Genomic DNA, 17408 nt, shown 5'->3' on the forward strand with positions numbered 1-17408 from the left:
ACATGGGTTGATTTTCTTAGAGTCTCACACCATCAGTATCTGCAACAGAGAGTTAAGCTGTCAGGTCATGGATGTATAAGTTCAGTCATCATAATGATGCAATTTGCAATCTCCTCTGATCCATTTGGGCGGAATAAAAAAAATAAGAGGCATTACTTTCCGAACGCCCCTCGTACATTTTACAAGATAAACAAACTGATGCATACAAATATTTTCATTTTATTTTTACCTAAAGTTTTTTGTTGCTCCCAATTGTAGTTGAACCAATTTCGGACTCGTTCTTGAATTTCCTTTGGTAAGTTTATGGACTGCATATACCAAAACGTAATGTCCATCTGTTTACGATAACTCGCTTCTACTTGGCCAGCAGCATGGACAATATCTCGGATCTAAATAAAAGAAAAACATTTATTGTAAAATGAAATTTGAGAAAAAAACAAACTTTTTTCAAATTACGAATCAAATTTTTAAAAGTTAAAATTTATCCCATCAAATTTAGAAAATATTAAAAAAAAAACCTTGTTTATTACATATATATCAATTTTAAAAATTCTCTTAGACGTAGATTTATAGAAATCAGACAAACTTTTATATGTAACAAGCTGAGCATGCAGGGTCCCCCTCCATGAGCAAAAAATTACTTTCACCATGACTAATGTTTGTGCAAAATTTAAACAACATTCAAGGAGTGGTTATTGAGAAAAGTGTGAACAAACGAATGCATGAACATTTTTGGGGCAATTTTACCCCTATAATGACCCCTAGGGAAGCAACCAGAGCTATACTGAAAAATCCATTCTGGCAAAAATTTACTTTCACCGTGACTAATGTTTGAGTAAAATTAAAAAATAATCCAAGGCATAGTTATTGAGAAAAGTGTGAACAGACGAACGGGAGTAAATTACTAGATCCAATCTCTCCTTTGTCATGATGACTGTGACGATTCTTAGGGACTTCATATTATTAATATGGAGCTGGGACATTTATACACTTCTTGTTAACACAGAGGAGGGGAGATACATTACTTGAGGGGAGAGTTATACAAAGTTCGTTTACAAATGATGATAGACAAACACATTTACGTTTCAGTTGGTGGAATGACGACACAAAGACAACCAGTTACAAAATATTAAATAATTTCTTTATTTATCCGTCAGCTGATTGATGATGTCAGGAATTCAAACTTGTATGACTACATGGTCTACTCTTCTCCCCCTTCGCCTCTAAGGGGATCAGTTCCGCTAAGTCGCTCCCAACTCTTGTCTCTAACTGACTCTATCACTGTGACTGTGATTGACATCTGCCTAACTTCGAACCTCATCTCAATATATTGAGAATCTTCTTTGTTTATGATGTCCAAAGTGACTAAATTTTCACATGGATTTTACATATGTCTGTCCAAACACACTTTTGGCAAACAAAGAATTCTCAATTTTAATTGTTCAATATCTATTTTAATCATTCTTTATAGACTCACATTGTCCATTCTTTTAACTGACATATTTAATATTCAGTTATTTCTAAAAGAATTAACAATTGACTGCATTCCTAGGATTTCAATTATCAATTCTTTTAACACTTGCCTACAGGGTTCGATTCTAGGCTTTTCCCAATATCATTTTCACTTATCTAGTCTGCCTTCTTACCTACATGAGAAGGAGGCAGCCCTTCTCATGTAACAGTCGATGGATCAACAAAAAATATTGCATGAAAGAAAAAAACAAAATCTTTTTTATAGCAACAATAAAAGAATAAAAAAAAGAACTTGTTCATTATAATAAAAAAAATACATCAAATTAAAAAAAGATTCAAAGTAGATAACTGATTCCATATTTATTATGGTTGGTGCTGTCCCCTAGAGATAGATTTATAGAAATAAGACACACTTGTATATACAAATAGTATATACAAAAAACTATTGCATAAAGGGAAAAACAAAACCTTTTTCTATGATAACAACAAAAGCATTTATTTAATTATGTAAACCGTTTGGTATAGGTGGAAAAAAGTTGGACAGATTGATCGAATCGGGGGTCCATCCAGCTACCCGTCTAGCCTGTGTAAAGGCTAAAGTAGTGTGTTGGGCAGTGGATGTGCTAAACTCTAGCCTCCTAATCCTTCAACCACCAGGATCACATCCTAGGGCATCACGAGTCGCTACCTACAATCAACAAGTAACCCCATTGAGGGACTTTTACCCTCAGCAGGGGTGCAGTCAGCATATTCTGAAGCCTCACCATCAGGGCTCTTTGCCCAGTTAGAGCACTTAACATATCTAGGAAGGATAATTAGTTACTATTTGGTAAAGCTAGAGTTCACATAAACCCCCAGAATCATATAGTATTAAGCATCACAGTTGGTACTGTATTATTCTGGGGATCTCACATAATGCACCAATGCAATGATGATCATGAGACCAGAGTATAAACGTGGAATCCACACATTGAAGCCGAATTGTGAATATAACAACCACGGTGAGAATAAAAGTTCAAATTATTAAAATAATCCAAATCTTCAGATCACAAAATGCCGGAAGAAGTTAATACTGCATTCTATTTATTCAGTTGTATATTTATAATTCAATCAAAAAAAAATTTTAATTTAAAGAAAATTATAGAAATGAGACGCATGTGTATATATTAGTTCTATGTAACAACAATCATTATATGAAACGAAAAATAAAACCTTTTTTATAACAACAAAAGGATTTTTTTTCATTATATATACCATTCAGTAGTGGTGGAAGAAAGTTGGATAGTGTCCAAATGAAGAAAATAAAAAGATAGAAAGTCTGTCGGTAGTTATCTTCAGGCAAAGATAGTTGATGCTTGAGGGACAGAAGAGAGAAAGGGAACATCTTTCCTCGTTGTTTTCTGGATTCTCTCTGTTGACTATGATTCCGAAAAAGACCACTTTATTTGGCCGAAACAAATTTCTGGAAGAGACATTCTAACAACAATCACCATTTTCAACACGCAAAGACACGATGTCATAATTTGCCTATCTGCACACATACGATAAAAGGACTATGTTATACTCTGTGTGTAGTGATACAATCAATGTTCTGGGGATCTACTATATAAACTTTTGTGCATGCAAATAAAACCAGTCCAACCAGTTCAAGATGCAGTTTTACTGGTAAACAATGCTGCTAATTCCATCTTGTGGGATGTAAAAGCACTTACATGACTTTGCGCACCTCATGCACATAAATTCTCATGAAAATTTTATTCCTTTTTGCCTTAATTTTTTTTAAGGAACATTATTTCCTCAGTCCAGAAAGACTCTCAGTTAATTCCAGAATCCAAAACAAACTTTACCATTCTTCTCTCGTGGGATGACAGAGCATACACACCTAAAAAATTATGTTTCTATATTAAATGTTGAAACCAGTCTTCATATTGCTAATGACTGACACTTTATTTTTTTGTTAACAGTTGAGAGATATATATCTATGCTCACGCCATGGCTGTGATACCAGGCATCGGTGAATATCAACAGGCTGATTGATCAATAGGAAACCAAATCCCCTAGCAGAGATATTTCTCTATATGAGAAAATAAGTATGGAAGATGTCCTGATTTCCATTCAAAAAGCAAATGGCTGCTTCTATCTGTTCTTATATAGTCCTAAGGGAAAGATAACTCCCTGTTACTTCCTGTATCAGGAGTAGATAACTCTTTTACTTATACAAAGTCTTCATTTATGATTACTACAGATGTTCTCATTTGAAAGTTAGTTTCAATAAAGTTGTGTGATCTTTTCTGCCTACAGTTTTTCTAATTGATTTAAACTGTCTGCTGCACCTGTCTGTCTCTGTAATATGTCTTCTTCCAACAACCTCCTGCTCCTTTCATGGTTCCTTTTATGTACCTGGTATAAACCCATTTGAATAGAAACAGTGAGAATCTGTGTTATTCATGCATGCTTGTCAAGCACAAAAGCAACTGCAAGTCACCATTTTTTTGTTACAAGCAACTGAACTCTACAAAGCACACACGCACACACACACACACACACTAGTCAGGTAAGTTATGATTTTTCCTACAGATGCATAGTTTTAAAGAGATAATTTGAAGAATCATCACTTAAAGGTGGATGTATCCTCGAATCGAAAGGTGCATGTATGAAAACTCTGGATTACCCAATTTGCCTCCTGACGTTTGGTATTAGTTTTCTGTTCCTAATGTGGCACATGCCCTAGGCAGTTTCAACCAGCTTTTCTGAAGGAGAAAGTTTCTAGTGAATATCAAATTCACATGCTGTTCCAAATTACAAGTTGAATACCACTCAGATGGTAGTTTTTTGAAGGGAGGTATTGCTGATCTCCCACAGTGCATGTTATTCCTAAATAGTCACCCATTTAATACTGACCAGGCTCAGAGTCACTTAACTTCAGCAATCTAATGAGAACTGATGTGTCAGGATTATGCTGTATGCTTTAGTATCAGTTTGGCTGCATGAGAGTGATAAGTATGTCATCTCATTTCCTTCAGGGTGATGCTGACTGTTGACCCAATTGGTGAGTTTACTTGTTCTTTGACCAGTTTAGTGACAAATTATCTGATCTTGCAACAGGCAGTGTTACATGGTACCAATAGGCCTCTTTATGTTTCAAGCAATGTTGCCTAACAAGTACATAATGAATATGGTTGAAATTTAATAAAAATCAGAACTATTTGAATTTTCGATACTTTGCAAAATATGGACCATGCTATTTGTTTATCAACTTGGTGCAAAAAACGATATCGTTTTCTCACATATGTTAGTTTTATATATGATTTCTGAATTAATTCATTTATATATATAAATATGTTATATATCATTTTTAAGCGCTTTTTTTTGATCTATCGAATCATGTTATTCATTACCATTCTCAATCTCTTCATTCATTTTTTTTGCAGGCTTTTTGACAGCATAGACAAAATTCAAATCTGCATGATTTTCTTGTTCCAGTTCAAACTAGGCCGAAAAGCTGCCGAGACAGCTCATAATATTAATGATGCATTTGGCCCAGGAACCACCATAGAGTTTAAAAAAATTTCGCAATGGTGACGAGAGCCTCAAAGATGAAGATGGTCATGGCCGGCCGACTGCAGTTGATAATGAACATTTGAAAGCCTTGATCCTCACAAAACCACACAAAAAGTTGCTGTTAAACTCAAGGTCAACCACTCAACAGTCGTTCGTCATTGTGACGTGTGAATGAGAAGTGGAACCTCTATGATAATCGGCAACGTTCGGCACAACACTCCATCTCAGCTTCTTAAATACGGGGGAAATGATTACGATAGAGAAATACTGACGACAAATTGACAAAATGCACCAGAAGCTCCAATTTATGTGCCCGAGATTAGTCAATACGAAGGGACCAATTCTCCTCCACGATAATTCTCACCCACATGTTTCTCTACTGACCTTGAAGAAGCTGAACGAATTGGACTATGAGACTCTGACTCTCCCTCATCTGCCATATTCACTGGACCTCTCACCCACCGATTATCACTTTTCAAGCATTGTGACAATTTCCTGCATGAAAAATGTTTCAAAAGCCAAGAAGATGCCGAATCAGCTTGCAATGACTTCACTGCTTCCAGAACTCTGGATTTCTATGCTAATGAGATAAATAAACTTGTTTCTCGTTGGCAAAAATGAGTCGATTCTAATGGTTTGTATTTCGATTAATAAAGTTTATTATGAAAAGAATTATGATCTTTTGAAGTTGAATGTCAAAAAACGACATTATGTTTGCACCAACCTAATAGATAGGATTTTTAAGTTAAATTCAATTTTTATGGTATCTCTTGAAAGTACAGAGTAATTTAAAAAGTTCTGTTAAGAATGGGTTTCTAAATAATGATCTTATTATTTCAACATGATCCATATTCTACATAAGTACTGAATTTTTCAATGGGAGTTTATGCCCATACTATGCCGACTAAAATCTCTATAAAATATCTCATTTTGGAGATTTTGAAATTCATTTTGGAGTCCCAGTGATGACATGTTAATGTTGAAAACTGGTCGATCTGCATAGACTCCTTATAATGTTGATATAATTTTATTTATGTATTTTACTGTTTTTAGTTCATATCATCAATATACTTAAATATGTGTGTGTGTGTGTGTGTGTGTGTGTGTGTGTGTGTGTGTGTGTCTATGAAAAAGACAAATTAAAAACAATCAAATAGGAAGAAATAAAATCAAATGAGAGATTGACCAGTTTCATACAGATCAATGAACAAAAACATTTGTTGAGTCAAATGAAACCGGTCAATCTCTCATTTCATTTGAATTTTTTTCGGTGTTTAGTTGTTTTTCCTTTCTGTCGTTTTCATACATTCTGTCACAACAATATTTAATTTTATGATATATTATGTATTTAGTTCTCATATATATGTATAAGGCGTTTTTTTAGAGGTGGCAAACTTTAAATTAAAATAAATCACAGAAAAATATTTTCATCATACAAATATGTCATTCATTCTTGGCATTTACAATTTAAATACTATTACGGGCATATGGCCCCCAAGGCTCACACAAAAATACCGTAATCCAGAGGTTTAATTTTCACAAACTGTATGCATTAAATTAGGCTGTATTTCAGCCTTAACATGTCGAATATTGTCTTCCAAGTGGTCTATTGTATTTTATTTATCAGTGTAGACATGGGATTTTATATATCCCGAAACAAAATAGTCTAATGGGGTTAAATCACATGAACAAGCTGGCCAGTTGACAGGTCCATTTCATGAAAGTATTTATTCATCAAATGCTTCTTTCAGTAAATTGATCATGTCATTTGCAATGTGTAAACACTGCCTGGGTGTCAGTTTCTTCATGATAAATTGCATAATCAAGCTAAACTCAAAATAACCGATAGTTGCCAAATCTGCAATTAAAGAAAATATGGTTATCAATTTAAGGTTTGCCGCCTCTAAAAATACACCCTAATAAACGTTATCATATGAGAATTTCATGCCTCATTTGGTATCCAAATAATTTTTCTATTGTGACAGCGTTTCTTATTTAAATCATTTTCACTGTTATTATAATTCAATTAATACCTATATGTGAAATCTTTCTATCTCATCAACAATTTCAAAATATGTTTTTATGTTAGCATTTCTATACTAGTTCCTCTCTCTTGTTCAATAGTTTCTTTGAACATGATTGCCAAATTTTCATTGGTCCTCAAAATCACCATTGTTCCAATATCTTTGGAATAATTGTACTTGGAATGATCACAAAAATTTGGACGACTATATTTATAGCCAAAGGTGATAAAAACACACCAATCAGGTACCAGAATTGCTGTATAAAATATACTGAATCTCTTTGAATTTTTCAGTGATAGCTTTTTATCTTGACACAAGAGGAGTTCCACTGCTGACCCTAATTTGATTAATACACTATTCTTTACCTGGAATTCTTTACAATTTAAAGCTGCTCTGACTGGATAAGTTTTGCTAATTTGTGCTTGGGACAACTACATTTCATATTCATAATTAGATAATTTTCTAATCTTTACAATAGAATTATTTCTTTTGTCCATCTTTTTTTTTTATATATATATATAGGAGTCACCATTTATCAAGGCTTGGAGGCCACTCAAGGATAAGCATACAGTAGTCAATGGGACAATATCGTAGTCATCATTAGTAGTGGAAATTAAGGAAATGGCTCATCAAGAATTTGTTTGCATTGGATTTGAAGATGACCAAGTTGTAGTCAGCTGGAAAGCAGTCAAATGGAAGAGAGTTCCACAGGTGTGCAGTTCTAAGAAAGAAGCTTTGTTCATGGAATCTACATTTAGGTTTAGGCACAGATAAAGAGGGGAGGGGAATTATTGATAGTGGTTTTAGCTAGACAAAAGTTTTTCATGAAAGTTTGGTGGGGGGGATCATAGTATGGAGCTCAGATGAGCACTTGCCATGAAAATAACGATAAAGCAAAGAAAGGCTCGCAACGTCTCTTTTGTAGAAAAGAAGTTGCAGGGAAGAAAAAAATGGCATCCTCCACTAGATTATCAAGTCTATTTGGATCATTTTTCTATTACAAGAATGGCTCTTCACACAAGAACAATAATGATGGAAACAAATTCAATAACGCAAAAAAAATGTTGTCCCCCCCTCCAAAAACAATAGAGAAAGAAAATGGTATAGAAACTCACCTGACCGACTAAAAGAGCAAAAACAAAAACTCCTGAAAGCCAGTAAAAAGTCATGAATATAAATTCCAGTTGATTTGTTGGTTTTGGATTATTCCCAATCGAGGTTGCCGTTTTTGTAGCCAAATAAAAGCATCGAATGTAACTGTAATTAGAAAAAAAAGAGAGAATCTATTTTAAACTGCTGCTGCTGATGATGATGATAATAATAATAATAATAATAATAATTCTGATTTCGTTTATGAACGTCTCTCTGGAAAGGGATGGGATTCATTTCCAGAGGGTTTCCCTTAATCCCGGCTTCAAACCAGGAGCTTTAAAGATCAAGGGTTTTCCTAAGGATGTTGGTGGTACCTATAATTGCAGAGGTTTGAATGCCGCCTAAAACATCGGGGATTTGTAGTTTTTTCAATTGTCCTTCCAGACGACTTGATAATACTCCTAGTGTACCAACTACGACTGGGATTATTTGTGTTTTAACCCTGTGTATACGCCTTATCTCCAAGGCCAATGGAGCATAATTGCTCCACTTCTCATTCTCCTTCTCTCTCACATTCCTGTCCCAGGGTACTGAGAAGTTTACAATCTGCCAGTTTTTTGAGACCTTGTCAATGATGACCAAATCCGGACGATTATGTTCCAATTGCTTGGTCGTTATGACACTTTTGTCCCACCATACCTCTACCTTACCATCCGCACTTGTTCTCACTTCACCAAGCACCTCCTCAAACCATTTTCCAACACACTCCACCCCAACCCTCTTACACACCTCCCAATATATCTGGAGTCCCATGCGATCGTGTCTTTTGTGGTACTCTCTCTGGGCCAGTCCACTACACCTTGCTGCAAGGTGCGCAATTGACTCTGAGGTCTTACCACAAATCCGGCATTCTGGAGCAACTTCCTCTCCTAGAACCATTTTTTTGAACAATCGTGTTCCTAATGCCTGCTCTTGTGCTGCACAAACAAAAGCTTCAGTACTCTTAGCCAGATACCCAGCTCTAAGCCATTGCCATGATCTTTCATCAGCCACTTCTGCTATATCCTGGAAAAACCTTCCATGCATTTTCTTCCTAGCCAGTTCCTCTGCCCTTTCTCTATCCATACGTTTCACATAATCAGCCTTGGTCTCATATACCTCCACTTCATTGGCCACAACCTTAAGTATCCACTCCTCACTTCTAACCACATGCTCCTTCAATGACATCTCCTTGGTTCTAACACAATCTTTTACACTTTTCAATCCTCTCCCACCATCTTTCCTCTTTTGATACAACCTTGCTACGCTACTTCGAATGTGAAATATACCAAACATTGCTAAAACTTTTCTTGTTTTGATATCTATTGCATGCAAATCTTTGTCAGACCATTTTAAAATTCCCACACTGTATCTCAAAATACTGACTGCCCATGCATTTACTGCTTTCATTAGGTTTCCTCCATACAGTTTCGACTTTGCAATTAGTTTTACTCTTCTAAGATACTCCTTCCTGAATTTTTCTTCATTTCTCTGTTCATGATGCCTACACCCTCCAGCACTCCCAAATACTTATATCCTGTATCTTCTATTTCTTTCATGATTTCTCAATTTGGCAGCACTATTCCATTTGAATGAACCTTTACTCCTCTTTTCATCACCAGCACCATACATTTACTAATCCCAAACTCCATCCCAATGTCTTCTGAGTATGTACCCACAAGTTCTACCAGTTTCTCCATTTCCTCTTCATTTCTACCGAATATTTTCAAATCATCCATAAACAGTAGATCCAAAGTTATATCTCAGTTTTTCTCTCTTCAAGAGGATGCTCAGTGGCATCATTATCATTACAAAAAGAAGTGGCGATAACGAATCTCTTTGAAATATCCCACATTTAATGCCAACCTGCCCCATCTCCTCTCTGTTTGTTGTCAGCACCGTTTTCCATTGAGCCATACTTGTCTCCAAAAGCCCTACCACATTCTCAGCAACCTTCATCATCAATAGTGTTTCACGTATCTATGAATGAGGAACCATGTCATAAGCCTTTCTGTAATCGATCAATGCTATGCTCAGATTCCTCTTCTTTTTCGCATCCTGCATTATTGCTTTATCAATTAGTAGTTGCTCTTTAGTACCTCTCGAGCCTTTTCGGCACCCCTTTTGTTCGTCAGGAAAAACACCATTACTCTCTAGATGTTCATAAATTTTCTCCGCAAATATTCCAGTCAACAGTTTCCACATCAATGGTAGACATATAATTGGTCTATAATTATTGGCATCTGTTCCTTTTGCAGGATCTTTCCTAATCAGTGTTGTTCTTCCCTTCACAAGCCAATCAGGGATATCTCCCGACTCTACAACCCTTTGCAGAGCAGCAGCTATAGGTGGATAAAGGCATGGAAACTGTTTAAACCAGAAGCCCATCACTCCATCTGGACCAGGTGCCTTCCAGTTTGTCATCCTTCGTATACCAGCCTTAACGTCATCGATAGTTATCTCAACGTTCTTCATCTGCTGCATTTCTGATAGCCTTTCTCTGACCTCTCCCAACCAGCCTTTCTCTGACTTCTCCCAACCAGCTAACCTTCTCATTATATTGCCCTTCGACAGACCAAATCCCACTCCAGAACTTCCTTGCATCTTTTGCATTTGGAGTATTGTTATTTCCCGCCTGTTTACTACGATTTAATTCTTTATACAGCTGAGACTGATTTTTCCGGAAAAGGTTGTTCGGCCGAAATGCAACACTTTTTCCAACAAAGTTCCTAATTTTCATACCACCAGTGTGGACCTTCTCTTTCAACATTATTAGAACGTTCATTCCTTTTTCCAGCAATCTATACCTCCTTTTAAGCTCGTCCTTGGATTTTTGTCCTAGTTTAACTCCTTTTCTTATTTCTTCAATGTCTTTCCGCCACCGTTTAATACTTTCTTCAAGCCGCCTCTGCCAATGTGGCCTTCTATCCTTCATTTCTCCCTTTTTCTTCTGTAATAAGCCAAGACGATTCGCAATAACGTACTCATCCAGTGGGGTTTCTCTCCTTGATCTTTCCATCTTCCTTGATCCTCCTTGATTATTTGGTGTGGTATTGGTTGATGCTGACACTTTTGGGGGGGGGGATGGAGTGTATTATTATTATTAGTAGTAATAATAATAATAATAATAATAATAATAATAATAACAATAATAATAATAATTATTATTCATAATAAAAAAAAATATAAGACAAAATCACAAAAAAACATCAGTAAAATGATATTTCGTTTTTTTTTAATAACAAGAATTTTGTCACAATGAAACAGAGATGATATTTCTGATACTGTGGCGTGGTACCTGACTTTAGTAAAGACCATTTTGGACGACGATAGTGTCTTCAGTGATAGCCAAGAACTACACCAACAATTAATATAAATGATGCATAAAAGTTGTGAAAAAATAAATGAATGGAGATATATATATATATATATATATATATATATATATATATATATATATATATATATATATATATATATATATTTAGTAATGTGATTGATAATTTAAAAATCAAATTATAATTAAATTAAACTAGTAATTTTACTATTACATTAAATACACTCTGCTCTTTAGACTATTGTTCTAATCTCTTATATATACACACACACACACACACACACACACACACACACACACACACACACATATATATATAAATGAATAACAAAAAGTTTATATTTCAAATTTCAAGATGTTGTTCATCTTACCGCTTACTTCTTTCTGCATATTAAAACGTTCGATTCTTGACAGCACCCGTTTTGTAGTGCAGAATCATTCATGCAATTATTAAGTAAAGTTTTGAATTTATTCCGCCCTAACTCATCAGAAGAATAGGATCTCATCAACTTTAAAAGAAAATAAAAAAATATGGACATGATTGTTATCATAACATCCGTTTACCATTGATTTCTTGCTGATACCAAGCGTTGACTTTCTATGAAATTTGAGTGGCATTCCTAAGGTTCTAATGCTTTCTGCAACATTTCAGTGCATGTATGGTTGGTGTCCTCCTCCTTGCCTTTTCTATCCTTCTTGATCTGTCACAACTTTGTATAATATTAGCCAAATTATTATATTTCAAATATATATTTGTAAAATAGTAAAGAAAAGTCCAAAATACAAAAAAAGTTCATACAATACTTGAAGACCAAACTGCTTAAAGAATTAATTAGTTTTTTCTTTAATAATTATTATCAAATAAATATTTTGGTAAAATAACCAGAAAGAAGCCAAATTTGAAGCAAAATTTTTCGAAAGGTCAAATACAATTTTTGAAGATCAAACTTTTTCAAAAAATTTGGCCTTGGAAAAATCAGTCTAACAACTCTGACTAAGACCCTGACCAGATGGCTAAATATGACGGAATTGACAGCGGTATTTACTCTTTTCATCTGGGCTCTTCCAGTTGTTTGTTTATTTATGGTTCTTTTTGTTTTCATTTTCTTTTGGTACATTTGAGAATAAAAGTCTTTTCTTGCCTTCAAACGGTTTTATGTAATATATCTTATTTACTGGCATCTAATAAATAAAGTATTCAATAAATATAAATAAAGATGGACCATCTAAAAAAGAAAAAGAAAACAAAAAGATACGAACGCATTTCCTGAGCCATTATAAACCCATCTGTTTGTACCGATTCCTTCATAGTCAGACACTGCATAATAACCACAGGTTTCGATATGAATAAGGAACAGCATATAAGTCATCGTCTTGAAAATTCTGAAAAAGTAAACATTATTTAAAAAGTAAACATTATTTAAAAAGTAAACATTATTTAATTTTACAGTTCCAGTGCATTGTATAAACTGGAAGTTGGTAATTGTGCATATTATGAACTGGATTTTTTGTAAATATCCGCTCATTCTCGACTGGTACCTGACATCACTACTGGAATATGCTGAGCACCGTTAAAAACGCTTGAAACCATGTTCAAATATAATTTTTGCTTTTTTTTTTAAAACCGTATTTCTAATTTTCAGGTTAAGAATGGCTTTCTAAATACCGTTAAAATAAATTGTCTGAATAACGTTAAGAACCTGTTCAAATATAATTTTTGCTTTTTTTTTTAAAAAAGGATAAAAATCACCATTTTCTGCTTGCCCTGAAGAACATACCTTTTTTGGTCGGAACCATCACCGTATTGTTTCAGACGCGCTTCTGAAAATGTAAGTCATTTTCTACCCTGACAACTCAGACAACCAAATTGTTTTTCCACATCTACATTTCTGTTGCAACTTCTTTTTTTGTTTTGAGATTGCACGCCATTTCTTTTTCAGGGATTACATAATATCTATTCAGCTGAATGCTTCTATAGCTGAACGATTCCCAGCCAGCTAAGAGCTTGCCTGGCCGTCTACTCGTTCCAAGTCGTCCGCACAAAACTCCTTGACTAACTCCTAACTACCTGTATATATTCAAACTAATCCTTTGTGCTGACGGTATTTGACTACACAAAAACCTAACAGGTGACTTATCAGTCACGTTTTCTCTGGCCCAATTTTATTGTTTTTATATCTAGGTTTTAAAACTTATTTTACTTATGTCCACTTTATTCTTTTCTATTAAAATATATTTGTTTTAGTTTATTTAAATTCCTTCTTGTTATTGTTTTTTTTTTACAAGGTGGTCACCACTTATCAAGACCCAGAATCCATTCAGGGATAAGGGTTATTGCGTGTACAGTACGTTAGTGTTGAGATTTGATAAAGTGTCTTACTTTTTGTATTAGGTGTTTTTTTACATACCTTGATAACATTCATTGCCATTTTTAAAATTGTGCTACCTATCCCAATGAGCACATGTAATGCTGTAGGCAACTTGGATTGTGTGAGTTTTGCAACCCTGACTGGGAAACATTTCAAAAGGCTTATTTGGATTTGCTTCAACTGGCAGTTCCATGCTGTGACGGCTGTGATAACTGTTATCATTTCTCTTGCACTCGTTTATGTCAAGAGGAAAGTTGATGTCAGAATTGTCTTAACCAGGTCTCTTCATCATTCTTGTATTTATTTGCTTCCCCACCAAAGCAAATTAGGCACAAGGCCGTTTGTAATGTGGGGTAAAAACCAGCTCCCCTAAAAGTAGGCAAAAAGGGGGCACTCTGATTACCAAAAATAACAATTGTCCCAGTTTAGAGGGTTTCCCCTCCATTGACTGATACAAATTATTTTAAGTGCAGCATCTGCAGAACAGATAGTATTTATTTGCTTCTCCACTGAGAAAATTAGGCACAAGGCCGATTTTTAATGTGGAGAGACAGGGAGGGGGAAGGGAAAAAGGGGATCACCTCCCAATGGGTGGGAAATGGGAGCTGGATAGTAACTGTTGGTATGAAGGGTTGCCCCTACATAGACCAAGGTCTGATATGTGGGGTTACCCCCACATATGGTCTTTGCTTGCAGTATCTGCCGGAACAGATGGTATTTATTTGCTCCCCCACCGAGCAAATTAGGCACAAGGCCAATTTTTAATGTGAGGAGTGAAGGGAGGGGGAAGGGAAAAAGGGGACCAGCTCCCGAGAGGTGGGAAATGGGAGCTGGTTAATGGTCAGGCATGTGGGGTTGCCCCCACATCCGGTCTTTGCTAGTCATAGCCAGTCATAGCTTGCAGTATCTGCCGGAACAGATACTACACTTTGATCCCAGCCTGAAGGCCATTCTAATATGTTTGAGAATAATTCATTAAATGATGATGCTGATCATATATAGATTTTCCCAGTATGTGTTTGACCGGATGATGATAGTCTGATAATATATTGTGATGGATGCAATAACTGGAACCATTCCAACTGTACAGGAGATTTCTCCAGGAAGTGATAGTTGATACTATTGAAATAGTCTAAATTTGAAGGACACTAACAGTCAACTACTACAAAAAAAAAAAAAAAAAAGTTAGTACCCCCCCCCTTTTATTTTTTTTGTATTTCAAGACAGGAAGAAAAAGTTACCCATTACCTTCAATGGACTGATGTGTGTATGGGGGGGGGGGCTTTGCAGAAGCAACTTTCTCATTGGTGATTAGTTTTATATTAATAGAGAGTCACAGGTCATTGTTTTGGCATTTTTTTTTTAAACCAACATTACCATTTTTTTTATGACGAATATCATTGCTCCACACTTGTTATTTCTATTATGGTTATTTTGATTGATTTTTTCCTATTAATGGATACACGTTATTTTTATAGTGCTAGATTAAACATTTTTTTTTTCTTTTGTTGTTGGATTTGATCTTCAGCAAGAGCTAGACCCTGCCATCTGCTAAAACATTCTACTGCTATGGAGATCAACAAAGGTCAGTTGAAGATTCCCCCCTCCCCCCTCCCCCGGAGAAAAAAGGTTTGTGCCTTAAGATCTCATGTCACACACCCATGAGCACACACAAAGACAGTCACGACCAACCCGTATCCCATTCAGAATTTAAATAATGTAAAGAACATTTTATTGTCATCAAAACTCTATAACAAAATAAATCTATTGTACCTATTTACTATGCCTCCCCACGGGATAGAGTTAGACACCAGGGTCGTTTTTTAAATCTATTGTAATAACTAGACCAGATAAAGATTCAGGAGTGGTTGTATTAAATCATAAAGATTATGTCAACAAAATGTTAGTCATATTGAATGACGCAGAAAAATTTGTAAAATTGGGCTCTGTCGAAACTCATGATGCAACCAACTTTCAAAAACAATTGATCAAATTATTATGCATTGTTTATAGAAACTAGTCAAGTTAAATTCCTAAAACGTCATTAACCATATTTGTCCTTGAATTGCAGTTTTCTTATTTAAAACAAATCTAATTCAATCTACGATAATAATAATAATAATAATCTTCTGGCTTAGATAATTCTGCAATACCCTGGATGTGTCAATCTGCAACATAAGTTAACAAATTATCTGCGCAACATTGCTGAAGCAAATTGATTTTTTTCCTTCCTTTCCTTTATTTACGGTCATTTTTAAAAAGATAATTAACTTTGTATAAAAATTATTGAAATGTTTAATATTTATTTACATAAATAAATGTGACAATTCCTGTTTCAACAAAGTTACGAATGAAATATTTAGTATTTAAAATTCATGTTTCAAGTATTTTATGCAGCAAATTTGAAAAGTAGTAATGCGCCGGTAAAGCCAGTATATGTATACATAGTATGTATAGTATGTATATATAAATTCACAGTTCCTATCTGTTCACAAACTCCTCCTAGAGCTTTGAAGATAAATCTACATAATCATACATATTTTCTGAAAGAGTATTTGGATTAGTATATTGACTAATATTGATCAATTTGTGCGTATGGCAAAAATATGTGTGCGATTGCATATACCAAAAAATCAATGTTTTATTTTATTTATTATTTTCCTTTTTCTTGGTTATTGATAATAATAATAATAATAATAATAATAATAATAATAATAATAATCGGGATAAGATCAAAGTGTAGTATCTGTTCTTCAGATGCTGCACTTCAATTTTTTGTTCTCTGTCAGTGGAGGAGAAATCCTTCACGACTGAGACAATTTTTATTTTTGTTCCTTTTCTCCACATTAAAAAACGACCCTAGTGTCTAACTCTGTCCCGTGGGGAGGCATTGTAAATAGGAATAATAATAATAATAATAATAATAATAATAATAAAAAGATTAGCTCCACATTTTCTTTTAATTTCATTACGTTGCCCCCCCCCTCCCCGTTTCTGTGCACTGCATAAACAAATATGGCTACCACTTACATTGCGAAATGAAACATGCAGAAAAGTATGTTCGCAACATAGTGAAAACTAGTTGCTGGCCTCAATATTAAATGCGATATTCGTTTTCAGCACATCCGAAAACCCTACAGAACAAGATTTTAAAGGTAAGTTGTGTGTTGGTCTACCAGGCGATATTTACCAAAATTAATTCGTTATTTTATATTTCAAATTTAATTCTTCCCTTCCTCAGCACCCAAAAACTTTTAATGAAATTTATCGTTATTTTATGTTTCAAATGTAATTCTTCCCCGCCCTCCACCATCACGCAAAAAAAAAAAAAAAAAAAAAAAATTGAATTTGTCATGTTATGGGACCCGTTTTGTTTATGAAATTTTTAGGGCAGAATGGTCTCATGAATAAAAAAAAAAATTACATTTATCATGTTATTTTATGTTTCAAATTTAATCCTCCACCCCGGCAAAAAAATTTTAATTTATCATGTTTGCCCTCCTCCCAGATCCC

The 17408-nt window shown here is 34.7% G+C and overlaps 1 protein-coding gene across 2 annotated transcripts in view; it reads right to left on the reverse strand.

Annotated features, from left to right (window-relative positions):
* Positions 1-17408, reverse strand: part of LOC145277781 (cyclic nucleotide-gated channel beta-1-like) — a 138602-nt gene that overhangs the window by 40855 nt on the left and 80339 nt on the right. For both annotated transcript variants that reach the window (XM_080129541.1, XM_080129550.1), the window contains exons 9-11: positions 12787-12909; positions 8174-8315; positions 230-389 (exon numbers count right to left, since the gene is read on the reverse strand). In XM_080129541.1, coding sequence (XP_079985667.1) covers positions 230-389; positions 8174-8315; positions 12787-12909 — 425 coding nt within the window. The remainder of the gene's footprint in view (positions 1-229; positions 390-8173; positions 8316-12786; positions 12910-17408) is intronic.

Source organism: Euprymna scolopes, chromosome 1 (genome assembly GCF_053919585.1).
Source record: "Euprymna scolopes isolate OS-2025 chromosome 1, ASM5391958v1, whole genome shotgun sequence".
Taxonomy (NCBI): Eukaryota; Metazoa; Mollusca; class Cephalopoda; order Sepiida; family Sepiolidae; genus Euprymna; species Euprymna scolopes.